At 41.7% G+C, this 26,806-nt stretch overlaps 2 protein-coding genes across 2 annotated transcripts; both read left to right on the top strand.

Annotated features, from left to right (window-relative positions):
- The first annotated feature begins 1,216 nt into the window (after window positions 1-1,216).
- On the top strand, window positions 1,217-13,999 carry vdac1 (voltage-dependent anion channel 1). The gene is made up of 9 exons (XM_054755677.1): window positions 1,217-1,313; window positions 7,094-7,163; window positions 7,314-7,363; window positions 9,864-10,016; window positions 10,092-10,144; window positions 10,214-10,441; window positions 10,744-10,894; window positions 12,452-12,509; window positions 13,221-13,999. Exons 2-9 carry the CDS (start codon window positions 7,097-7,099, stop codon window positions 13,310-13,312), a joined length of 852 nt encoding a protein of 283 aa, XP_054611652.1. The 5' UTR covers window positions 1,217-1,313; window positions 7,094-7,096; the 3' UTR covers window positions 13,313-13,999.
- Window positions 14,000-16,288: 2,289 nt separating this feature from the next.
- c16h5orf15 (chromosome 16 C5orf15 homolog) lies at window positions 16,289-24,447 on the top strand. Its single transcript, XM_054755989.1, has 3 exons — window positions 16,289-16,455; window positions 20,946-21,748; window positions 23,730-24,447. The coding sequence occupies exons 1-3, from the start codon at window positions 16,344-16,346 to the stop codon at window positions 23,862-23,864; spliced, it is 1,050 nt and encodes a 349-aa protein (XP_054611964.1). The 5' UTR covers window positions 16,289-16,343; the 3' UTR covers window positions 23,865-24,447.
- Window positions 24,448-26,806: the final 2,359 nt, after the last annotated feature.

Here is a 26,806-nt window from a genome sequence, read left to right as displayed (position 1 = left end):
TGATAAATGCTATGCTTATATTATGCTAAACTATGCTGTGTCATGTTACACTAAAGTATGCTACGCTATATTATGTTATACTAAACTATGCTATACTATGTTATGCTAAACTATGCTATGTTATGCTAAACTATGCTACGCTAAGTTACGTTATGCTAAACTATACTATGCAATGCTATGCTACACTGTTATGTTATGCTAAACTACGCTATGCTATGCTACACTACACTACGTTATGTTGTTATATTATGGTAAAATACGCTGCGTTACATTATGTTATGCTAGACTATACTATGCAATGGCGTGGACATTGACAAAGTGAATGAAAATAAGTTTCTAGGTGTTACAATAAATGACAAAATGAATTCGAAAACCCCACATTAAAATATACAACATAAAGTGTCAAGAAACACTTCTATACTCAATAAGACGAAATTTGTTCTGGACCAACAATCACCCCATACTCTCTATTGTTCTCTGCCCTTACCACATCTAACTTTTTGTGCGGAGATATGGAGAAATAATGTTCTTATAGAGAACATACAAACCCCCTATCTAAAATGTATTGACTTGGTAAACCTTCACACAGCTAAAATTATGCATGAACAAAAAAATAACCAGCTAACCAAAAACGTAATACGATTCTTCTCATCAAGAGAGGAGAAATATGATTTTAGAAAAAAGAGACTATGAGACGCTATTTCGTTTCAAAGGAAGGGCAAGGCGTTTAAAAAAAAGACAAAAATAGAGTCAGTAATATGACAATGCCAGTCGTTTTCGAGAGAGACTAACGATTTACAAGGGAGAGAGCCATCCTGCCCTCCATAGCGCCCTGTTGTATTTTGGACGGCTACTAACCCAGCACGACTCACTGAGCCCGTGAGCCCACGTCAGGTTTATGATTCACTTGTCGTCACCCTCATGCCGGCGTTGGCGAGTGAATCAAATGAGTGTAGTTTCGCGAGGGAGCGCGGGTTTTTGAGTCCTTGGTCGGCGTTAGCGAGCGAACAGCACAGGCAGGAACAGAAAGTGACAGAGAGTTGATTTGAGGCAAGGAAACAGTTGCACAATTAATGCCACATTACATGTTACCTTTTTAAGGGTAGGCGAACAAGTTAACATAGATGAATACCCGTGAGTCCCGGTTCAGTACAAAAACTTTCGAGTTTTGAACGACTCGGTCAATACTCCACCATCTCTAGCGTATTGCGTGACTTGTAAAGTGCGCGACGCCGCAACTCCTCCTTCTCGCCTCCCCTGTTGAGCAGTCCACACGCTCTATCTCGGCCCGGACAAGGAAACCACACACCGAGGTACGACTATTTCATGTCCGCAAAGTGATGTTATTTGTGGCCTCAGCGTGTCTTACGGGTTAGCATGCAGCTGTTTGCGTGTCGAGATATTGACTAATGGTGGACTGTTGCTAGAGCAGCAGCAGCAGCAGCAGCAGCAGCAGCAGCAGCCTTGCTAGGCCCTCTGCTAGCTTAGCGGCTAATGACTTTACGGTGCGGTCATTTGTCATGGCAGCAGGGTTGAAGGCCAAACGTACCCTGGTAAGTCTAATTAGCCGAGAATACAACCCTTTAATTCAGCATGGGTTACATTTACAAACACACGTATACTACAGAGGAATCAGTGGGGGCGTTTGCCCGCTGTCCACCTTGGAAGCAAGCTAATGCTAACCCGTGAGGGCATGGACTGTCATCACCTAGTTTGGCTCACTTACACCGAACCCCTTCGAACCCACACGCGTCTTACTTAAACCACAGTCTCACGCCTTTTATATAGTAGTAAAACAGCTTGTTTTTTTTTTTACTGCGGTGGAAATCCTGCATTCGAGGAGGATATTCCTTCTCTCAAGTATCTTCCAGCTAGCTTCCAAGCCCCCACCAAGGCCATCTATCCATCTTTTGAAAATAAAATGCTAACAGCCAGTTCTAACTAGTGTTGGTGGGGAAACATCTCTTTGAGTACTGGTACTGGAAAAGAAATACACTCATTAGCCATACATGGGATTCTTTTACTTGTGTGCACCGCTTGTCATATAAGTAAACATTCATATCAGAACCTCAACCAATGTGCTGCTCTTAATTTGAAGTTTCAACGCAAACATCCGCTCTGAACACGGAAGTAGCGGAAGTACAATGCCCTTAATGTAAACAGTATTGCGTTGTCGCGCAAAAGTTCGTTTTTTTTAACACGTCAATTTTTTCCCCCTCCATGTCCCCTCAGGGGCTCTTTACTACATCGCGTTTTTTCAAAAATGTATTTATGAATAAGTGATGACTGTTTCGTAGTTGAATTGGTAAAAAAAAAAAAGTGCAATGCATTTTTAAACAAAATTGATGAGACAGTCACAAAACTCCTCACTAAGGTTCCCCCAGGGAGCACATTTACTGTGACACTACTCGAGCAGAAGTTTTAATTACATGTCTTACATGCTTATTTACTCTTATTTTGTCTACCGTATTGGCTAATCCAAGTTCAAAGCTGCAAGGAAGTATGCTGGGAGTACGCTGTCCATAAGAAAAACAACAAGGAACTGCTGACGTGCGAGTCTGTGTTCATTTATCCATCCGTTTTCTATGCCGCTTAATCCTTACTAGAGTCGCTGGGCTATGCTGGAGCCTATCCCAGCTGACTTTGGGTGAGAGGCGGGGTACACCCTGGACTAGTCACCAGCCAAAACAACCATTCACAGTTCCATTCATACCTATGGACAATATGCAGTCACCAGTGAACCTAACGTGCATGTGTTTGGAATGTGGGAGGAAACCGGAGTACCCGGAGAAAACCCACCCACGCACGCACGGGGAGAACATGCAAACTTCACACAGATGGCCAACGGAGATTCCCGACTGAGTCCCTTATTTAGTAGTAGTATAGTAGATATAATCAGAAAAAATAAGACAGTCTATATTATCTTATTTATGTCTAATGTCTTTATTTTCTCTGATTATATCTGCTATATTGGGTAATATGAGTGTAAAGGTGACTATAGGGCTGTTATTTCATGTCTTGAAAAGCGTGTTTTGGAAACAGGTTTTCTATGCCATAACTCCAAAAATATTCCATTTATTAATATTGAATCCTACTTTGTGGCAATTGACTTATCGCGGTCAGGTCTGGAACCAACAAACCGCCATAAACAAATTATTACTGTACTTGCTAGAACAGATTGCTGCTTTTTTATTTTTGCTGCTCGTCTGTTACGCCACAGGTGTCAAACTCCGTGCCCGGGAGCCAGATTTGTCCCGCCACATGCTTTAATGTGGCCTGCGAAAGCCTGGAGATAATCCGTGTCAAAAAGACTTTTTAAAAATTTTTGTTTTATTTTTATTAATTAGGAATGCTGTGATCAGGGTTTTATGCTGCCGATTCCTGTACCAATCATCTATGATATCTGTACATTTTTCAATGTGTTTATGATGAGTGGTATTGGCCACGGCCGCCCTTAGACAATTCCAAGGGCCCCTGGCAAATAGGAAATTATTAAAAAATAAGCTTTTGGGTGGATTGTCTTTGTTTATTTGCCTTTTATTTGTGCAAAAGGATTTTTGCGCTATTTGATACACACCCAAATTTAATTTGATGCATGTTTTGGAGTAATACGAATGGGAAATACATTGTTCAATTGATTTGTTTGTAGTTGAATATAACAAAGTGAAGAGATTGAAATGATAGAAATAAATGTTTACGAAATAGAAATGTGTGGTGCTTGCGTTAAAAGAGAATGAATAAGAGTCTCCAGGTTGCAGGGGTGTCCAGCTTTCCTCACTATTAGAGATTAGAGCTGTCAAGTATTTGTCTTTTATTTATGGCTGGCAACTTTTCAATTGTACACTATTTTATTTACCAAGCACATCTTCACTCAGTGTGGTGATCGTCTTTGTGCTATTTGTCATGATATAAAGGCAGAATTGAACAGTTCTAATAAAAAAAACTACTAAGAGTTGAAGCAAATGTTCTCTGAGCCTTTAGTGAGCTCCTCAAAATCAGCTGGCGAGCTAGGAGACCCCTGTGATAGTATCACCATCGTAAGGCTTTATGTTCATGAAACAAGCACACACATGGTGTTTGGAGGACAAGACATCACTAGTATCATGACAACAAGACAGCTAAATTGTTCAGTGACTCTTGAAAAAGTTAGCACGTACCCCATGAATGTGATATCAACTTCTCCGTGGGACAAAAAGGAGCTCCCAACTAACCGTATTGCTTGTTTGGTTTTAAAAAACAAAATGGCACTGTGCCAAAAAGTCACATTTGGAGTCCAAAGACCAGGAGATAGGCGGATAACTCTAGCTAGCTCGCTGCCACCAGTGACAGACAGGCACAGTGTGTAAAAGATGCAAGAAAAGTCGAACGGCAATCGGTTTGACCAGGGAGTGATCAAACACGATGGCAATAAAGGACAAAGTGTCAGTACGAGATGCACCGTTTTGTTGGCAGCCCTACGTGACGTAGCACACGTGTCGGATTTGCTGCCGCACGCCGATTGGTTCGTGCGATCTGCTTTTTTTGTCATATGTCGATCATGTGTCTTTTACGGAAAAAGACCGATATCGATCAGTGGACGATTGATCGGAGCATCCCTAGTATTAATTATTTTATTTAAAAATAGTTTAATATATTTATATTATTACATAAAAAAATACAAAAGGCACTTCATCTTTCTTGCCAAGTGTGTTCTGTCAATTTGTACAGGAGGTTTGTTTATTTTATGTCTCCAATGAATGATACAATTCCTGCATATTCAAGTTTCTGCTTGCCATCTTAACCTGTGATTTCAAGGCAGTAAATAATCAAATGTTTGATAATATGGTGAAGCGATTACACATGAATATGGTTTCACCGCAACACAACCATAACTGCGACGTGGCCCGCGTTGCGTTTGACGCTCCTGCGCTACTTTGTTCACATTCTCGGTGTCGCCGCTATCACAATGCAGCTTAATGTTATCACGAGGCCTGCGTGACTCTTCTGAAGGGAAAGCCGCCGTGCTATTGTAACATGTCTGGGGTAGAACGTGCGCGACATGGTGCCAAAGAGGGGACATCTTGCTCAAGAAGGGGACAGAAATGTCTTTTCACAATTCTGCATGGCTGGGAAAACTAAAAGCACGTTTCCCCGCAGTTGCATCTTTATCCCAGGGTTTCCCATACATTTATTTATTTGTGGCCGGCCAACACTTTCCATATGAAACGAATAATAGAAGTGGTGAAAAAAGAGCAGAATAGGTAGATGTGACTTTTTTTCTTCATTAGAATACAACTTTTTTCTCAATATATTGACTTCAGTCTCATAAAATTACAGCTGTGTTTTTCATTTCTGCTGGTTTTTTTTTCTATTTCAACTTGTACATTTTCTTCTTGTAATTATGACTTTATTCCCATAATGTTAACTTTATCCCAACCAACCAGTGCTTTTTTTCTTATTAGAATGTGACATTTTTTTCACTATTTTGAATTTATTCTTATAAAATAGCAGCTTTTTTTTTTTTTTTTTTACATTTCTGCTGTTTTGAAGTGTTCTAATCCAGGGCTGCTCACACTTTTTCAGCCTGCGGGCTACTTTTAAAATGACCAAGTCCCAAAGATCTACGTCAGGGGTCACCAACGTGGTGCCCGCGGCCACGACCACATGAGGTGCCCGCAAGCCTGCTTTTCATTCAGGTTTTCAGTTAATAATGAAAGAACACTAGAAAGAAATGCATTCTGAAGTACAAAATGTGAGTTGTGGACACCAGCATTTTGTTCATGTTCTGGTAAAACAAGCATATTGGCTTTGTTTGGGTTTAAAATAACTCTGAAAATAAATGTTACAAAAATGAGTAGCTCTTGGCCATTTTCATTTTGTAAAAGTAGCTCTCACAAGGAAAAACGTTGGTGACCCCTGATCTACGTACTACTATAAATATAGAAAATATATTTACTATATTTATTTTTAAAAAAGTACATATTTATGTACGTTATATCAGGGGTGCACGCACTTTTTCAGCATACAAGTTACAAGTCAAAATTATATACCACACACATAATAAATAAATAAATATATATATATATATATATATATATATATATATATATATATATATATATATACACATAAAATGTATAGAATCTAACCGATAAACTTTGAAGTACTATTGTAAATATTAATGATTAGTATTTCACATTCACATTTTGAAAGTTTGCAGGTAATGAAAGTAGTTTGTCATAATTATATTCAATATGGAAGTAAAGATAATCACACATAACTCCTAAATTCATTGTTGTGTACATAACCTGAGTGCTGGTAATATGTCAGTCAATATTGCTACATAACGTTCAATAGCAGACACAGTTAATGTATTACATCCAGTTAGCATTTGCTATCAAACATTACACATGTCGGATTTAAAATGATGATGCAAAAGACAATGCAGCCGAAGTCAAGGCAACATATTAAAAAGGTTTCCACAATGGGCACATTTTCTATCTCATCATGAAATAATACGTAGTTCCAGAAGCCAACGTGTAGAAAACACGGATTTCTGTAGTGGAGTTTATGACGCAAAGCCGTCAAACAGCTGACATTTTTTCTACATAACTAGCCGCTACAAGTGAACGGATAACTTTTGTTACAGATATAAGCGTCTTACCGCTGAGTTAGTTTATCCGTAATCAGAATAATAAAGATGAAAGTCGCATCTCCCATGTGTGGCTTGAGACGCCGCGGGGGAGCAAGAGCGAATCAGGAGGGGAGCTTAAGGTCAGCTGACTGATGTCATATGACAACTACAACGTGACGTTTACGCGATCGACCCAAACTACCGTGGCGATCTACCGGTAGCTCGCGATCGAGGTAATGGGCACCCCTGCTCTTACCATTTCAACTTTTTCCTCACGTAATTATAACTTTATTCTCGTAATAGTTTGGCTTCATTCATGTAACATAACTTTTTCCACAACCTAATTTAGTTTTTCATAATATTATGACTTAAAAAAATATTTAGTTAATATTTCAGCTTTATGACATTATTTTCACTCATTATTCCTCAAATTACAGCTTTTTCTCAGTAGGCATTACGATATCCTACCCGTCTTTGCAGATCATGGCCGTACCTCCGACCTACGTTGACCTGGGAAAGTCTGCCAGGGATGTTTTCACCAAGGGATACGGTGAGCGCCATGCTGTGTGTGAAACAATGTGCACCCTCCTACTCAAAGCTCAACGAGTGTCCCTCAGGATATTTTAATACTATATTTAGCAACTCCCGATCATCAGACGCACACTTTGACCCCCTTGCTTGTGCTGTCGTCTCTCTGCAGGCTTTGGGCTCATCAAGCTGGACTTAAAAACAAAGTCTGAGAATGGACTGGTAAGACGGCAGCAGTCGTGATGAGATTATCTGCTTCAAGCGCAAGCCGAGCAGCCTCCTGCCCTGATAGCCGCTCCACCGCGCCGATTCTACAACATGCTTAGGAACATTAGCTACATTCCAGCTGGTCCACCTCGTGTCTCCTGTTTGTAGGCGGGATGCTGCGTATAGTGCCAATCAAGGAGGTTCTCACACAGGAAATAACAATGGATGACATCTTTCTTTGTCCTTCCATTCTGCACATGACCATTCTTTGTCCACCAATCCACACATGACACCGCGTATAGGTCCGCCCCCTTTGGCTACCCCACCACTGTTCTCTACACCGACACACAGCTGCTAAAAAGTAGAGTGGAGTATAGCTGCAAGAGCTTCCCGTACAGCAGGGGTCCCCAATCACCGGCGGGAAAACTTTCAGGCGTAATGATTAAAAAAAAAATTATATATATGTATGTATGTATGAATGTATATGTATATACTTGTATATATACAGTATATGTATATATGTATGTGTGTACATATACATACAGTATATAACTACATCGACTTTTATGTAAATGCATATCCATTTTGGAAATATTGTATTTAATATACAGTTAGAAATCCCAAAGTTTCTGCTGTTTGTTGCGAGTGGCGACTAATCCCACTTTGTTGGACAGGCCTTGAACGCACCATCTAACTTTCTACCACACTCCACAGATAGACTACTATACTGTTCCCCCCTCCCCCCATTCTGTCACCTCATATTTGCTCCCAAATGCTGATACTATGTGGGAATGCATGAAGGTCAGATTTGATGACCTTATTGAGTGCTAATGTTTTAATATTTGTTGTTGCACAATGAGTGAAATTGGCCAGAATTCCTGGCTTCACCCCTGCTATTGGCTATATGGTATGAAAAAATGAAGCATCAAATCACCTTCCTTTAGACAAAAACATATTTGACTTAGTTTTCCAAGAGAACACGTATTACTGGTGACACTTCCAGCAGATGAGACGCCTTCTTTAAGGAGACTTTGCATGTGAGAGTACATTGTTGGAGCTCTAGCAGGGTTTTCGGGTTATTTGCTTAGCATTCTGACTGTCAGGCACACACGGGCGAGTGTTGTCCACCGTTTGATGGACTGATGACGCCGAGAGCCTCCAAAACTCACCATACGCACGTCACGTGTTTGTTCTTCAAATGCCGTATTAAACTAAAGCTTTTTAAAGTGCTACCCCCGCCAGAAATTTCCCCGGGCATGTTTTTCATCTTACATCACTCACAGGCGGCAGATGTTTGCCTTTGACAGGCCTGCACAATATGAAGGAAGGAGGGGGGGGGGATGCTTCTGCAATGCGTTAGAGTAAGACACTACACCGCACACCGGGATCGCGATAGGCTGCTGGCCGCAATAGTATGAGCCAGAGGTGATTGACTGAAATTGTCCGATATTGATTGGTGGCCGGGCTGCACGGTGGTCTAGTGGTTAGCATGTTGACCACACAGTCACAATCTGGAGCTCGGGAAGACCTGGGTTCGATTCTCCCCTGGGTTTTCTGTGTGGAGTTTGCATGTTCTCCCCATGTGTGCGTGGGTTTTCTCCGGTTACTCCCACATTCCAAAAACATGCATGTTAGCTTCATTGGAGACTCTAAATTGTCCATAGGTATGAATGTGAGTGTGAATGGTTGTTTGTCTATATGTGCCCTGCCATTGGCTGGCGACCAGTCCAGCGTGTACCCCGCCTGTTGCCCGAAGTCAGCTGGGATAGGCTCCAGCATGCCCCTGCGACCCTAATGAGGAGAAGGGGTATAGAAAATGGATGGATGATTGGTGGCTGATCGAACGGAGCATCCCTAGTTCATACTGGTGGATGGTGGGTCTGTAGTCTTATGGCGCTTTTAATTTGACAGTTTTCCACAATACGTGACAAATAAGATGAGTTAAATTGCTGTAATGTACTATTGCTGTGGGGACGCTACACTGTCGTCATAATAGAGTGGCCCGGCCTGCCATGATGTGTATGCGTTAATTACGCTAAAAAGTTGAATGTAATTAGTTAAATGAATTAGTTACTGCTGTTAACGTGCTATTTTTGACAGCCCTCGTCATAAGACATGTGCAACATGATGTCATGTTTTTAAAGCTTATTGAACAACACAACTTGAAGTATTGACGTGCAGATGTTGCTTTCATTCTGTGCAGCGGCAGACATGGGTGCATCCGCCTTATAACACCAACGGGAGATTAATGAAAATATTTTTAAAAAACATGTTTCCTAGGCTCCATAGGGCTCAATGGCTAGCGCTGCCCGACTGAGCTCTCAATCAGTGGGGATGTGTGGATGTTTGAGATGGAACCACACGCTGCACAGACAGCCCTCGCTTACAAACACCGTAAGCGAGGGCTGTCTGTGCAGCAGGGCAAACACGGCGAATCCGTCTGTGGCGGTCCAAATGTAATTGTGGCAGGCTTTGAACTTGAATACCGATGTCGTCGTTACGATTCCGTGCACAGGAGTTCACCAGCACAGGCTCCGCCAACACCGAGACCAGCAAGGTGGCCGGGTCCCTGGAGACAAAGTACAAGTGGGCGGAGCACGGGCTGACCTTCACGGAGAAGTGGAACACCGACAACACCTTGGGCACCGAGATCACCATCGAAGACCAGGTTGGTGACCGCATGCAGACGTAAAACATTTGATTTCTTGCTCCTTCTGAGTCCGCTTAAAACTCTTTTCTGCAGTTGGCCAAGGGCCTGAAGCTGACCTTTGACTCCTCCTTCTCGCCAAACACCGGGTATGGCACGGCTTGAGCAAGAAATGGAACCCTTGGAGTTGTGTAACCTCCCTGCCCTTTGCGCTGCAGTAAAAAGGGTGGCAAGCTGAAGACGGGCTACAAGTGCGAGCACATCAACCTGGGCTGCGACGTCAACTACGACATCAACGGCACGGCCGTGCACGGCGCCGCCGTGGTGGGCTACGAGGGCTGGCTGGCCGGCTACCAGATGACCTTTGAGGCTGGCAGGAACAGGATCACCCAGAGCAACTTTGCCGTGGGATACAAGACGGACGAGTTCCAGCTGCATACAAACGTGTAAGCAAGTTGGCGAGCTAAAAAGCAGTGCTTCGTGTTCTAGAGTCGACGCTGTCCAGCTGCTTCAGTTATTTTTACACTCGGCTGATGGGATTGAGCATACTGAATGTGTGGACACAAGCCAGTTAATGCCACACACACAGTGGGTGAAGAGGGCAATGGCGGGGCATGTGGCGCCCCCCTGCTGCTCAGCTAAGTCTGTTTCTGTCTTGTGAGGTCAGATGAAGTGCATCCGCTCTGGGACACCGCAGCACCGGACCGCTGGAGACCTTGAATCCCACTTTGTTTCCTTCCCTTTGTAGGAACGATGGCACCGAGTTTGGCGGCTCCATCTACCAGAAGGTCAACAAGCAGCTGGAGACGGCCGTCAACCTGGCGTGGACCGCCGGTAACAGCAACACCCGCTTTGGCATCGCTGCCAAGTACCAGATTGACCCCGACGCATCCTTCTCGGTGTGTAAGCTTTACGACTGGCTGGCACTTTTAGTCTGAGCTTTATGTACAACAGCGAGGGCCACTTCATGAAAAGCAAAGGATGGAGGCCGCTTTGTTACATTGTGTAGCTTAGAGATGCTAAAAGTAATTCAGTGTAGGTCTATAAATGCGTGGCACAGTCTAAAAATAAAATGTAACAAGAAAAACTATGGAAAAAAAAAATTAATTTTACAAGAATATTGAGAAAAAAGTTGTAATCTAACAAGAAAGACGGAATTGTACGAAAATACCATAATATTTTAGTAGCATAAAGTTGACTTTTTTAAAAAAGACAGTAATGAAAGCAACAAAGCTGTCATTTTTGGAAAGTTAGTTCACAGAAAATGTTAAAGTTATGAGAATGAAGTCAAAATATGGGAATAAAATCATAATTATGAGAAGAAAATTTACAAAAAGTTGAAATTGTTGTAAAAATTAAAACAAAAAAACAAAAATGGTAATAAACAGCTCTTTTTTTTTTTACAAGAATGAAGTCAAGAGAAAAAAGTTGTATTCGAACGAGAAAATGGTTGCAATTTTGCGAGTGTAAACTTGTAATATTATGAGGAAAAAACAATATCCTCTTAGTAGAATCGAGTTGAAATCAATCCATCCATGCGTTTTCTATGCCGCTTATCCTCACTCGGGTCGCAGGGGCATGCTGGAGCCTATCCCAGCTGACTTTGGGCGAGAGGCGGGGTACACCCTGTACTGGTGGCCAGCCAATGGCAGGGCACATATAGACAAACAACCATTCACACTCACATTCATACCTACGGCCAATTAACCTAACATGCATGTCTTTGGAAACCGGAGTACCTGGAGGAAATCCACGCACGTACGGGGAGAACATGCACACACGGACGTCTGGAGATGCGCAAGCAGAGATTCAACCCCAGGTCTTCCCCATCTCCTGACTGTGTGGCCAACATGCTAATGGCTAATGCCACCGTGCGGCCTAGAGTTTAAATATTAAAGAAAAAATAGGTTATATTTTTAAAGTCATCATATTATGAGGAACAAACCAAACAAAATAAAGTTGTAATTATTGGAAAATTAGTTTGGGGAAAAAGTTCTATTATGGGAATACAGGCAAAATATGTCAGTAAAACTTATTTAAGAAGAAAGATGAAATATTTGGAGAATTCACCAGAAGCCACAGCAAAAATGGGGGAAAAAAAAGAGTGAAGTTGATATTTTTAGGCCTTTTCACCCATAGATGTACTTTTCTTGAAATATATATCGTCTTAGCGTATCGACAAAATATCACAGTGGCACAGTTGCATCCTTTCATTTTTCACTACGTGGCCCTCGCTGGAAAAACCTTTGGACACCGCTCTGCTAGCAGAACAAAACATCTTAGCTTTGTGTTTAGAGTTATGTTACAGTTTTTTATGCAAAGCAAATGAGTGTAAAATCTCATTGATTATTCCCACACACACACACACACACACACACACACACACACACACACAGCGGCATGTGTGTTGGTATGATACTTTTGAGCATGTTTGATGATTATGTTGTCTCTGACAGGCCAAGGTGAACAACTCCAGCCTTATCGGCTTGGGATACACTCAGACTCTTAAGCCAGGTGAGTGGCCATCATGTAGGGTCCTATCATTTTTGCGTTAAGGGAATTGGCCAATAAAAACACAGTCTACTGTGAAACGCAGATGCTTGCGGATATTGACACATGGTGGACGAAATGCTGTAATCGTGAGGAGAAGGAACGTTTGTGTGGCGAAACATTCCTCCAGCGGACTGCTCATTCACAGCAGCATGTCCTCACAAACACTAACCAGCCGCCTCCTGAAGTTAGACCGTGAAGACACTCTTCACCGCGCATGAGCTCACGTACCGCAATGGCCGGTGTAAACTGGCTGAGTTAGCTTAGTTTAGCACAACATGCTAATGCCAAAGTTGTGTTTTAGGTGATGTAACCCGGCGATTTAGGATGGCCATGTTCACTGACTTTGTGCGTGAAATAAAGACAGCCACGGCTGCAAGAGGCACCCAGCTAGCGATCTCACTTAGCAACAGTCAAAATACATTCCAGCATTCACAATAAGAGCGGTGCACATCCTGTAATAGTGGTCTTTTTATGGGCCTATCAATTACTTGCGTTTTTTTTTTTTTTTTTTTTTGCCATTTGTCGGGGGTCCGATAAGGTAACCCCCACAGAAAGAGTGGATCTGCTGTCTACAGTAGAACCTCCAAGCATGTCTTATGTTTGATGTTTTTGTGGTAGCCCTGTTAAAATGGGCATGAATGACTGCTTATTTGCGTTTCTCATCCCGTGCAGGCATCAAACTGACTCTCTCCGCTCTCCTCGACGGCAAGAACATCAACGCCGGCGGCCACAAGCTAGGCCTCGGCCTCGAGTTCCAGGCGTAGAGGCCGTCGCTGCAGAAGGCACCCCCCCCACCCCCCATCCCGCCAGACCTCCCGAACCGATATTCCCTGTTGAATTACGTAAATTATAAGGAAAAATGATTTTGCCCTCACGTACCCACTCTACCCTGCCCCCACCCCAGATGTGCCACAGCTGGACGAGAAACGGTCGCCTGAGTCGGGGCCACCGCCACGTTTAAGGGAACATTTATGTTTTGAGAACAAAACAGAAGTTTGAAGGGAACAAGTAGCCTTGAGCACGTGACAAAAGAGAAGATTAGAACATGCAAAAGAGCTTAAGAACCAATAAGCATTCCTGCCTGTCACAAGGCAATGAAATCATTTATTTTTGCTCAGCTGGCTCCTCAGAGAACAAGATGGAAGCAGCTGGCAGTAGCACACACTACACACGCACACACAGGCGCACTACACTCCCATGTGTACATTCTGTCTCTTGTCTTGTTGCTTCTAGCAAAACTATTTTATGGACAGTCCTGTGTGTAGTTGAATCCACCTGTGAAGTCTTAATAATGCGGCAAAGACGGGGTTAGATAGCTGCTTACTTGAGGATGAGAGTTACTGGACGCGTACAGGAAGTGCTTCGTCTTCCACTGATGTTTTTGTGGGCATCGTGCGCAGTGCTCATGACGGTATTGTCATTTCCTGAATAAATAAACATCTTCAACCAGTCGGCTTTGTGTACTTTTCTGTGATTTTGACACTCCTGAAACATGAAAATGACAAAGGTGTCAGAGCCGGGGTGTCCAAACCCTTACCAGTGAGGGCCACATTGGGAAAAATGTTTCCACTTTGATATTTTGTAAAGATATTCTAAGAAGTTCTATATATTTAAAGATAAAAACTTGAAAAAGCCTATTATCAACTTCATGCTTTGCTCTTTATTTTTTCGTTTTTGCTGTTTTTAATTTTCAAAATATTTCAACTTTCTTCAATAGTTTTCATAGGGTCGGGTGAAAAGCTACTTTGCAAACAGGAAGCAATATGTGAAGCCACAAGAATACGCATCTGCAAGCTTAAATATAAATCATGCGGTGTACCCCAGGGATCAATAGTGGCACCAAAACTTTTCAGCCTCTACATGATTGACATTTGTAAAGCCACAAAAGACCTAAAGCTAATATTATTTGCAGACAATACTACTGCATGAAAAAGTCACATGAAATGGCTATACTGAAAAGATGCTTTGACAAAAGCAGTCAAACTAAAATAATGCTATTTGGTAATAGCAGAAAGGACATTTATACGCAAAAACAAATAGATGGTGTAGACATTAATAGGGTGAACGAAAATACACAACATAAAGTGGCAAGAAATACTTATAAACTGAATAAAGCTAAATTTGTTGTGGACCAGAAATCACTCCATACTCTCTATTGTTATCTGGTATTACCTTATATAAATGATTGTGTGGAGATATGGGGAAATAGCTATACAAGTACACATTTTTTACAGCGATTATAAACACGGACTCCTATTGTACCACATTATTAAACTGCCTTATCATTTTTCTATGTGTTTAAAACTGGAAAAGCGTGCATTTGTAATACAGGAAGTGAACAAATGTTTTGCCATTGATGTGAAACGGACGGGGGGGTCGGATTATATAAGTTTTGCTTCTTCCTACTCCTTTTTGGACACGTGAAAGTGTGAATTGTACGATGTGATGTATTCCAATGCAACTTGTATGCATGTTTGAAATAAACTCAGCCATTACCGTTACCATATACATTTTCTTCTCGGAATATTTTGACCTCATTCCCTTGTTTTGTTTGTTCGGATAAAATGACGACTTAAAAAAAGAATCTCAGAATAGAACGAGAATAGTACGAGTTTGTTCAGCAAAATAGCAACAATTTTCTCGTTAGAATACAAGTTTTTTCTCTTCATATTTTGACTTTATTCTTGTACAATTGCAGCTGTTTTTCCCCCACTTCTGCTGTTGTTTTTTGCAGGTATTTCAACTCTCTTGTAAATTGTTTTGTCGTAATTAAGACTTTTATTTCCATAATATTTGAACTTTATTCTCATAACGGTATAACTTTTTTTTGGTATTTTCTTTCTCATAATATTACAAAATGTCAAAATGTTTTTTTCTCTTTAATATTTCAACATTATGCTACTAAAATGATGATATTTTTACTCCTAATATTATAATGCTATTCCCTTTTTTTTGTTAGATTCCAACGTTTTTTCTGTTAACATGTTGGCTTTATTCTTGTAAAATTACTGCACAGTTTTTCATTTTTTGCAGTTTTTTTTTCTTGTGAAATTATATGTTTAGAATGTGTCGCAGCCCACAAATGGCCCCCAGGCCGTACTTTGTACACCCCTATATTAGACTATTGGTGCCTGAAAAGAAATGTATAACATGAAGTGATAGCTCTAGCAGTTAAAAGAAGTTGCATCACCATGGCAACCACTTCCGTTGATTCAAAATTCGAGTGATCTCACAGTCACATTCATCTCCATAATAAAGCCGTGGTGACGTTTAAAAGCTTTAGAAAACATTTCTAAATTGTGTTGATCGAAATGCCCACAGATTGTATTTTTTATGTTATTATTATTTTAAAATGCCCACAGCGATGACGCATCATAATTTTGCTTAAACCACGCCCCCTCCCCCCTCTTTCTGGAGCATAGTGATGGAAAATGCATCTCTTTTTAGAGAGCCGGTTCTTTCGGGTCCCAAGTGGCTCCTCACATTTTATTGCGTAAAAAGAGTTACTTATTTTAAAGTGCAAGTATTTTAAGTGCAAAACAAAAAGAAAATGCAGCATCCAAGCAACATTTGTGTCTTTACTGAAGACTGGCATTCAACGGATTCTCCTCCGTGTGCTGTGTGTCTTTAACCGCCCCTATTGCGTTACACTTTAACAGAAGAAAAGACGAGGATAAAAAACTAATCGGCCTTCAATTGGAGCCGGCTCCTGTGGATCGTTCATTTCAAAGAGCCGTCTATGTGAGCTGATTCGTTCGCTACCGACACATCACGACTGGAGCAGTCCCAGAAAACATGGCGACGATGAGACGAAGCAGGAATAACATTTGCGTCCTCTCCCTGCTCATTTATCTCCAGCTCTTGATCGGCGGATGCCTGTCGGCTCCGACGAATGCCACCTCGGAAGGTAAAGTCGTGTTCGTGTCGGTTATTGCCGGCTTGCGTGATCCTTCGGTAGTTAGCTTGCCAGGGCTACGCCGCTAAGCTGGCTGGCTAGCAGGTCATGCTAGCACCAGCAGAGTCCTATTAGGTTTTGGTTGACAGGACGACGTCTTTTGTCACAAGTTTGTATTTGTGTGACAAACATTTGTTGTTATTTTAATTGTATGGCATTATTTACAGACAAAACCCCATATAGAGTTAAATTGTGACATTTATTTGTTACACACTCTTTTCTCCGCTAGGACATGTAGTTTACCTTTCAACTCGGAAAGTTTTCATTGATAAACCATTGAAAGTGTTCACTCTGCCACACTATTTCATTGTACTCATGCTCATACTCAACTGCAGAGAGCACCAGGCTTCTTACACACGCACAGGGTAGCTGGGTCTGTAATGTGATCGCTCCTCGGTAGATATAAATGCTAAGTAAAACCTTAAAAAAAAACCCAAACTAGAGAAAGACCACAAAAATAATCCACAAAATCAAAAACAATTTACACTGTCATTTAAATAAGGTAAATAAAGTAAGGCTGTTGAGTAGCGATGCACAATATCCTTTTTTTTTCCCCCAAACCGATACAGATTACTTTCTGCTTCTCAAGACCGATACGATACCGCTTTTTTGTATCTACTTTTTAACCCCCCCACAATTTTGGTTAAAGAAAATAGCCCCTCCAAAAAATAGGCGTTTTTTTCCCACCGAAAAAACATTTCATTCACCATAAGTTGGTAATCGCTTATAAATGTGCGATAATACATGTATAATATACAGTATACGTGTACCACTGTTTATGGCTTAAAATTGCTCGGAAGTGTTAATGCATTAATGGAGAGTTGCATCATCACCTCTTTTTTGCCTCTCGCGCAAAATAACGTGAAAGACGTATAAATACGTTGTTGGGATCGGTCGTTCGGGATTATAAAAAGGTATGAATACCTCTTTGGTTGAGTTAAAAAGTGTGTGATTTGTGGTGATGCGCTATATTGACGTGTTCCAGATGTCCTTGTCATGTGTGCTTTGTTAATGCAAGCTTTGGCGCTTCGTGAGGTACAATATAAAAAAAAAACATAATTATTTTGAAGTATGGTAAAAGCAACAGCGTGTGTCGTGCCTGAATGGACTCCGACCGCCCGTGTGGTTTATTGTGGTGCAAAAGGTCACAGCTATTGATTTTTTTCCCCCTTCTTTTCAATGTGTGCTGTAAAATGTTTTATCATCTGCTGTTGATCAGCCAACAAAGAGTTCCAAGTTTATTATTATTAAACATTGGGGGAAAATAGATCATTATCCCTGACCTTTTTGACCCCAGAAAGAGGACCAACAGAGTCCAAAAATGATCATATAAATGACAAATTTCTGTCATATAAAAATGTTTGAATGTTGATGGTTTAAAAAGTACTACTAGCCTGAACTGTATAAATAGTGCTCACAGTAGATACATATCCAGTAGGGGTGTCACGAGATCTTATGTGATTCAACGAGATTTCTTGTTCAGAGGAAAAAAAGACCTGCCTCCATAGATTGCCATGTACATGCTTGTCAGGCAGGAAGGAGTTCACTCTGGGCATTGGCTCGGCACCGAGACGCTTCATAGAACAACAATGAACAGAGCGAGACCTCCAGTCACTCATGCAGTCGCTTTGTCTCTGCGGGTGAGGCGGGGCCGCTAGCATACATACAGACAATGAGTGGTAATTAATACAATTGAAAAGCCAGCATTTCAAGAAATGCTGCAAATGTTTGACAGACAGCACCAATTACCGGTAAAAGATGATGTATTAAGGGAAATATTGCATTCTAAAGATTTATTATTATTATTATTGTTATTACAATTAATGTAATAGTGGTTTATTTGGTCTCAGAAATATTGACCATGATGTTGTTTAGCATAAATTTGTAAGACAAACATCTCAAAAATAGGGATGCTCCGATCAGGGTTTTATGCTGCCGATTCCGATACCGAGTAGTGATGGGCGGATGAAGCCTCGTGAAGCTTTGAGGCTCTCCTTCAAATTGTGCCGAAACAGATTCACAACTTTGGTGCTTCAGTGAAAAAGCAACATTAGCGACATCTGGTGGAAGAGTGAAGTCTAAGCAGCCTACGTCACTCAACGGAGTGAAATGAAACACGGGTCGCCATTACAAACGCTCAATACTCTCATTACAAGCCAGCATTTTTCGATAGCTTGGCGGTTATTACATACGCAAGTTGGCAACAAAATAACTGTGCAGTGTGAAGGGAAGTGGGACGAGCACGATGCCCAAGACACTACTACACTGCACGTGGGGATTGTCACAGGCTGTAGTAGTCCGAGCCACATTTGATCGGTGTCGAAAGGCATTTATCGGCATATGCCGATCACTTGATTTTTCACAGAAATCGTCCGATACTGATCGGTGGCCGATCAATCGGAACATCCCTATTCAAAACCCGCCTGCATTGTTTTGTGACTCGGTTAAGTTAAAAAAACGGTTTGACGAGTGAGACTTTCTTTTATTGTGCTTTTCTTAAAATTAATGTTAAAAACTCCTCTCGTTCTCGTGCATCGACTCGCCTCGTGAGACCCCTAACATCCAGCGGGTAACATTGAGGTGTATTGCATGGGCGTGTAGGTTGTGAATGTGTTCTTTATGTTACCTTTCCACAAAGACCGCCTGTTCACTTGAGTGTTGATGGTGGCCCGTGTTGATGAATAGCTCCTTTCTCCTTGTGGACGCCATGCCTCAGCGCTTCAAAACCCCCCTCCCCCGGTGTCTTTCCTCTGAGCAACGCTGCCTGGCGCACAACAGGGCTGTACTGCTGGACTGGATTTCAAATCTGCTATTCATTTAGACGGTAGAGTACGTTGACGCTGGATCATCTCAGGTTGTGTCTGAATGGTGGTTATTCAACGCTCTTGTTTACCGCAAGCACCCACTTAGCAGCTGTAATAGCCACACACTTACATTCCTCGTTGAAGGCCAACAATCATTGTCCCGATGGAACTTTTTCCCTTCCGATCCAATACCGATATTGCAGCCTTGAATATCGGCTGATACCAATATTGAGCCGAATCATATGTACAGTCGTCCCTCGCTACATTGAGGTTCAAATGTCATGCCCTCAGTCTATGGCAGGTTTTCTAAAATGAATGAATGAATGAATTAAATGATTGCTGTTTCGTGATTGAATAAGGTGTATTATTAGTAAAAAAAAAAAAAAAAAAAAAAAAAAAAAGCATATTTAATAGGGCTGTCAAAAATAGAATGTTAATGGCGGTTCGTAATTTATTAATTACGTTAGAATGTTTAGCGTCATTGTTTTTATTATGTGTGTATGTGTGTTCGAAATAAATAGAAATAGAAATAAAAACAGTAAGTGGATATTCTTATTTGTCAGTAATGTGGAAGTACAATTTGCTGGATTTAAGTGTGCTCGGAAGTCGAGGGAGATTCCCGTGTGATGCCGCTCATGTTTGCGATGAGGTTGGTCGTATTAAACTTCACAGTTTGTGCACAACAAGTGTTGCACTCTGCTGCCACGGCTGACATCATTGCTGCCGCTTGTTAGCACGCCAGCAAACACTGTTGTTGTGATCACATGGGCTCTATCCGGTAGCTGCTGGACAGACGCGGTGAGGAGTCTGGAATTGACTGCTCGTATCAGAGTGCCAACATCGGAAATTTGAGATGCAGGCCGATATAATCCGATAATTTTATCTTTTTTGCTGATATCCGCCTGATATACTGTACGATATCAATATTGGATTGGGAAATTCTTAGGATTATGCAAAAAAGTACCCCTGTGGGTAGTGTTCAAAAAGAATAACAAGAAAACCATGCGTAATTGATATGCCCATAAACGTGTCTAATTTGTTGATGTTATCCTCCGATGTCAGATCAACATTTGCAATAAAAGTGACTTTTTTATTACAGCGGAACCTTTTACATTTTCCGGTTAGCGTACAATCTGGCGCTTGCTATTAATATACTGCGTGAGTGCAGCTGTGTTCTTAATGTATTTTAATCACAAAACGTCCTTGTTAGCATCCAAAATGACAACCGGAAACGGAAGTCAGCCATGTCGCACATCTGTCATCAGCAGTCGACTATCAAAATTGTTCACACAAAACACGCTTTTATAGTTTTACATACATAAAACAATCGTAAATGACATAACTGTTCCCAAAGACACGCTGTGGCAGAAAGATCATTCTTCCAGGTGGCTCCATTTCACATTTTGCTTTTCAACCAATCTTACTTGCCGGTCCCCCGGAGGTGTGTACCGGATCTTCTGATGATTCGGCTCAACGCCCTAAAGTTACAGCGGGTGTTTTCAAGATTGCATTGAGCTGTGTAAGAAATTTCAATTCAATTCCACTGGAGTGGCAAAGTGCTGTTTTTTTTTGGTTACACCACGGTGTGTCTCCTGACTAAAAGATGATGCTTATGATCTGTTTCTGACCACTTCAAAGGTGAACCTGCAAAGACCGCAAACGGGCCTCAAAGTCCTCCCCTTGCCAGCGGCAAAGACGGCACGCAAACAGAACCTTTGGCAGCTCAAGTGGACACCACATCTTCAACCGATGTGAAGAATCCAGCAGAACCCAGCAGCAATGCCTCGGCACCAGTCAAGATCCGGCAACCCGAAATCAACCAAACGGTGTCCAGTCAACCCAAGATGCCAAAAGAGGATGGAAACGCTCCGGTCGTCATCGGCTCCCCTGTGAGTGACCCGAAGCAAATGTCTGAAGGACCTGAGCGTGCAGGATTACAGGAGACCAACACTAAAACGTCCGACATCGTGGCTACAACAGACAAACCTGCCGCTTCTAAAACCACCACCACCTCCTCTGTCAAAACCCCCCAACCGACCAAACCTGCAGTGGAGGAGACCACCGCCTTGGACTCTAAATCCTTAGATACTCAGAACCCAACCGCCGTTCTGCAGGACCTTGAATTAGAACTGCTGCAGCCCGCTGGCAAAGACGTCACAGATCAATACAGAGAAGATGACGACGACGACGACGACGACGACCAGGACAACTACACCGACAGCGAAGACCTGGAGACAGAGTACGGCCTGGAAGCCAACGACGACAACGCCAAAGACCAGACGGTGATCCGAGTGGAAGCACCGTACAGGAAGGAAGACACTAGCTACAAGGGGCCCGCCCTCTACAACACAGACGATGAGGACTCGCACTTCTTCTTTCATCTGGTCATCCTGGCCTTCCTGGTGGCCATCATTTACATCACCTACCACAACAAGAGGAAGGTCAGTCCTCACATACACTTCTTGTCCACGTATGACGTATGCATCCTATCACACAGAGCCACCGCTAACTTGGGAGAGTCGGGGTGAGGCTGGGCTGCATCAAGTGTTCACCCCAGAATCACAGCGGTTAATTACGTTAATTTTTTTACCGGAATTAATGCACGCGCACCAAATCAAGCCACCCCCATCTCTGTAATGACGGTTTGGTTTGTATCGCTCACTAACATGCATATCGAGGCGTCAAAATGATCAACCTTGTTTTTTTCTATCGTTCGATTAATTGTTTTGTCGATTATTGTGACAGGCCTATCCATGAGTGAAATTTGACTGACCGATACCAATCACATAGTGTGTACAAGTGTACATTTTTAAATGTAGTGTTGGCTATATCAGGGGCCACCAACGTTTTTTGTTGTCAGAGCTACTTTTACAAAATGAAAATTTTTGTAACATTTATTTTTTATTTTCAGAGCTTATTTCAACCCAAACAAAGCGAATATGCTTGTTTTAGCAGAACATTAACAAAATGCTGGTATCCACAACTCACATTTTGTATTTCAGAATGCATTTATTTCTAGTGTTCTCACATTTTTAAGTGAAAATCTAAATGAAAAGCAGGCTTGCACTAGTCTTATGTGGTCATGGGGGGCTCCCTGGTGCCCATGGGCACTACGTTGGTGACCCCTGGGCTACATGATATGAAAGTGGAACCATAAAATTTACACAAAAACATAATTGACATACTTTTTCAAAGTAGAGGATCAGACGCCTTCTTTAAGGAGAATTTCGATACGAGAGCACACAGCACACCAACCCGTATTCCCCGTCGACAGCCGGCCATCCAGTCCGACGAATCGAACCACTTTTCGGGCTATCCGCTTTAGACCTCAGACTGCCACGCACACACAAAATTTACATCACTCTTACAACGACAGCTAAGTCCCACACGGCAGACGTGCTTGTTTTTGGCTTTGTGAAGGGAAAGTGGGCGGGAGACGGTCGCTATAGGCTGGATGCTGCAATAGCAGCAGAGCTGATCAGCGTTATAAAGCAAGTATCGGCATATGTCGATACCGTGCTTTTACACGGAAATCGGACGATACTTTTGGTTGCCGATCGATCGGAGCACCCCCAGTCAGAACATATCCCATTTTCCACAATCCCACTGTTGTGCAACTGGATCATCGAGCCGGGATAACGAAGATATCCTGACTAAACCCCTTCCCCTAGTTTTGTGCAATGGGCCCCATGCTGCTAACAAACACCACCAGAGGATGTCATCAGCCTGAGCTATGCTACGCCATACGTGGCATAAAGTATAAATATAAAAATAGAGTATTGTGGCGCTCGCTAGAGTTGGCCCAAAATGCTCGGAGGCACTGCTGTTTGCTTTAAAGAAAGTTGCTCTTCATTTGAGCAAAGCAGTGGCCAAAATAGAACGCGCAATCAACTTGTCAACACATTGAAAAGGGCGGGAAGTCAATACTCAGCATAACAGTGTCATAAAAGAAATAACGCTGCCACCATCACACAGCAACTTAACACGCAAAAGGTAGATCACGCACGCACGCACATTAATTACGTTAAAGTGCATTAATTACCTGCCTCTTTTTATATCTTTAGAACACACAAAAAAGAGAAAGCACTTTTCTTTTGATTTTAAATATATACTTTATACTTTGGGCAACTGTTCATAAAAAAGGTGCCGCAAGGCATGCTGGGAAAGGGCGTCACTGTTGTGCCTGGGACTTTTCCTGCTTTCCAGCATGCCTTGCAGCACTTGTTTTGTAGACAGTTGTTAAGAGTGGTAGCAGTAGTGGTTTTGAGACCTCTGGTATAAATGAATGGATGACTCATGATCACCTCTGGAGGACGGGAGTGGAAGTGCAAGACGAGTGAGCGAGTGTTGTAAGTAAAGGTAAAGCACAGCGTGTGTATTATCCAAACAGATTCATGTGACATTTTCTTCATCCACGTCCAGATCTTCTTGCTGGCTCAGAGCCGCCGCTGGAAGGAGAGTCTTTGTTCCCGCAACACGGTGGAATACCACCGCCTAGACCAGAACGTCAACGAGGCCATGCCGTCCCTCAAGATGACCCGCGACTACATCTTTTGAACCATAAGCCCCTCTGTGCCCCCACACCGCCCCCTCGCGTCCACCCTTCCTGGCGTTGTTGGGCATCCATGTTTGTTTTCCCTGCGCTAGCATACAGATATTTTTGATGCTTCATTTTATGCTTTCTCTTGTTTTCTAAAAGTCTGAATTTCTTAGGTTTGGGGGGGGTCTCCTTTTATTCCCCCCCCCCTTCTCTTTTTAGATTAGAAACATTCCTCTGATCAGCCAACAAATGACACTTTGATCTTGAGTGTGTAATAATAGTAGAAGTAATGTTTATGCAAACTTAAAGAGGAGAAGCAGTGCAGTGGATAAAAGCAACATGATCAATAAGTTGATAATGATAAGTTGATTGAAACATGATGCTGCTACGTGCCCCCTACTGGCCACATGCTGCCATGCAGGTCTCCTGGCCGCTCCTCTTTGCTTTATGACTTCGGTGAAGTCCCTGTCAATCATCCACGCCGCCCCCAACTCACAAAATCTTCACACAGTGTGTGTGTGTGTGTGTGTGTGCGCGCGCGTGTGTGTGTTGCCTGCTCTGGAGCCTCACATTAAAAATATCTACTTTTTTGTTGCCTTATCACCCTCTCATGGCCTTCTGCTGTCATCTCTCTTTAAAGGTATGATATCAAGGTACAATCCTAACTATTAGTTAATACATTTTGCACTTTTCCATGAAATCACGTGTTTTAGGATCTCTCCAATCACTTTCTGTTTTTGCCAATAAAGCACAAATGAACAAGAGCGTTTAGCGTCATCCGTGCATTAGGGTCCCTTTGGACACGTGTTGTAAGCCGGGGGTGTCCAAAGGTTTTTTTTTTTATAGAGAGCCACATAGTGAAAAATGAAAGACTGCAACTTTGATATTTTGTACAAAGATATGCTAAGAAGTTACGTATATTACTGTATTGTAATTGTTTTTTTATTCCAGATATTTCAACGTTCTCCTTAAATAATCTTTGTAATTTTCTTTTCATAATATTATGACTTTTCCACAGTATAACTTTTCCCCCCGCAACACAGTTCTCCAAAAATGACAACTGTGTGTTTTTCCTCATACTCTAATATTACTTTTAAAACAATGTGTTCATTAAAAAAATGACATTATTTTTCCTCATAACATTACGACTTTTATTTGCTTAAAATTGGGCTGGGATCCGGGACTAAGTTCTGATTCTCCTGGAATCGTTCATTTAAAAAACAATTCGATTCCTACATTTAAAAAATGGCCGCATAACGCCAACGAAGAAGAAGCGGGAGGAAGCGTTTGAGTTCACCATTTCAACCGTGGACAGTGCGGCCGCGACCCGAGTGAGGAGAAGCAGCATAGAAATTGGATGGACGGACACTGCGACGGCGGTCTAAAGTTTGGCTGAAATTCTACAAAAAAAAGAAAACGATCGGCGCAGTGCAACATTTGCAACGCCATCATATCGCGCAAAGGAGGACGCACCGCCAACATGATTAAACAATTCGGGATTCACGGTGTACAGAGCACCCTGTTACTGACGCACCACGCCGGACTGAGACTCATTCCAACCAGTCAGGTAAGTAAAACAATAAATTCCATCAATCTTATGCCAACATCGAAGCAGCAACCAAATGATACTTTATACTGCGAATACGGTGGCCAACTCTAATATCCAGCTAACGTAAGGTTTCATAGTCAAACCACCTGATGTTCATGCTAGCTTTAGCCAGGAAGTTGACCAGACCCCGCGTTAAGTGTTAACCCATTCACTGTACTAGTTTCATAGTCCGCCCAGGTTAGTAGGAACTCGGTAACCTGGTTAGTTACACTTGGTCTCTTCAGCATCATAAGTCACTCTGCAACACATAAACAACAGGATATGTGTCACTGTTTTTTGATGAGCTTTTTAAAACTAAACATTTGTGAAGGTGTACTCGTATGTAAAAAGACTTTGGAGCATTTATGTTCAAGTTCAATGTTTTGATATTTATATACTGGTTAGAAATAGTCCTGAGAGAAATTCATAGTAAAGTAATTAATAAAAAGTTAATATTGGAAAAAAAAAAAATCTTGCACACATTAATACATTTCATCCAAGAACTTTGTTTAGCACCCCTCATTGTAACCATGCAAACTTTTATGTCCCAACCTCTGAAAAGAATCGGAATTGAGAGTTGTAGGGAACCAGAATTGCTCAAATTCAAACAATGGCCAACACTATTGTTAAATCCAACTTTTTTTCAGCACATTGGTTGAGTTGCTGATATGAATGTTTACTCATAGGACAAGCAGTGCACACAAGTGAAAGAATCCAATGTATGGCTAATCAATGTAGTTCCTTTCCAGTACCAGTACTCATAGAGACGTGTTTCCACCAACACTAGGTGGCTGTTAGCGTTTTATTTTCAAGACGAGCCGAATAACCATCACGGTATTGAAAACTTGTTCCTATAGTCACAGTATCACTTTATAACTCTACAATTGTGCAGTAAAGGATGCGCAAATGCTGAAGATGGAAATGAAATAATGCATTTCCACCCCAGTTTGGCTATGTGGAGACAAGCTATGAAAGTGTGTGCTGTAGCTTAACATCTCGTAAGATCTTGTCTTTTTTTCCCTTTTTTTTTAACCATCAATTTTTTTTCCAATGTGGCCTTAACACTCCATCGTACAAAAAGTGTTACTTTTACAAGAATAAGGTCGTAATATCACATTAATAGAGTCATACATTTTTTTCGCGTAAATTTCTGACTTTATTCTCGTAAATGTGCAACTTTTTTCTTGTAAATTTATGACATTACTCTTATAACTGTACAACTTTTTTCTCGTAAATTTACAACTTTTTTTCTTGTAAATGTACAACCTTTTTTCTTTCAAATTTATGATTTTTTTTTCAGAAATGTACAACTTTGTTCTTGTAAATGTATGACCTTATTCTCGTAAATTTACAACTTTTTTCTCAAAATCT

This window comes from Dunckerocampus dactyliophorus, chromosome 16 (genome assembly GCF_027744805.1).
Source record: "Dunckerocampus dactyliophorus isolate RoL2022-P2 chromosome 16, RoL_Ddac_1.1, whole genome shotgun sequence".
Taxonomy (NCBI): Eukaryota; Metazoa; Chordata; class Actinopteri; order Syngnathiformes; family Syngnathidae; genus Dunckerocampus; species Dunckerocampus dactyliophorus.
The sequence above is the reverse complement of the archived record's forward strand: the minus strand, read 5'-3'. Positions and strand labels throughout refer to the sequence as shown.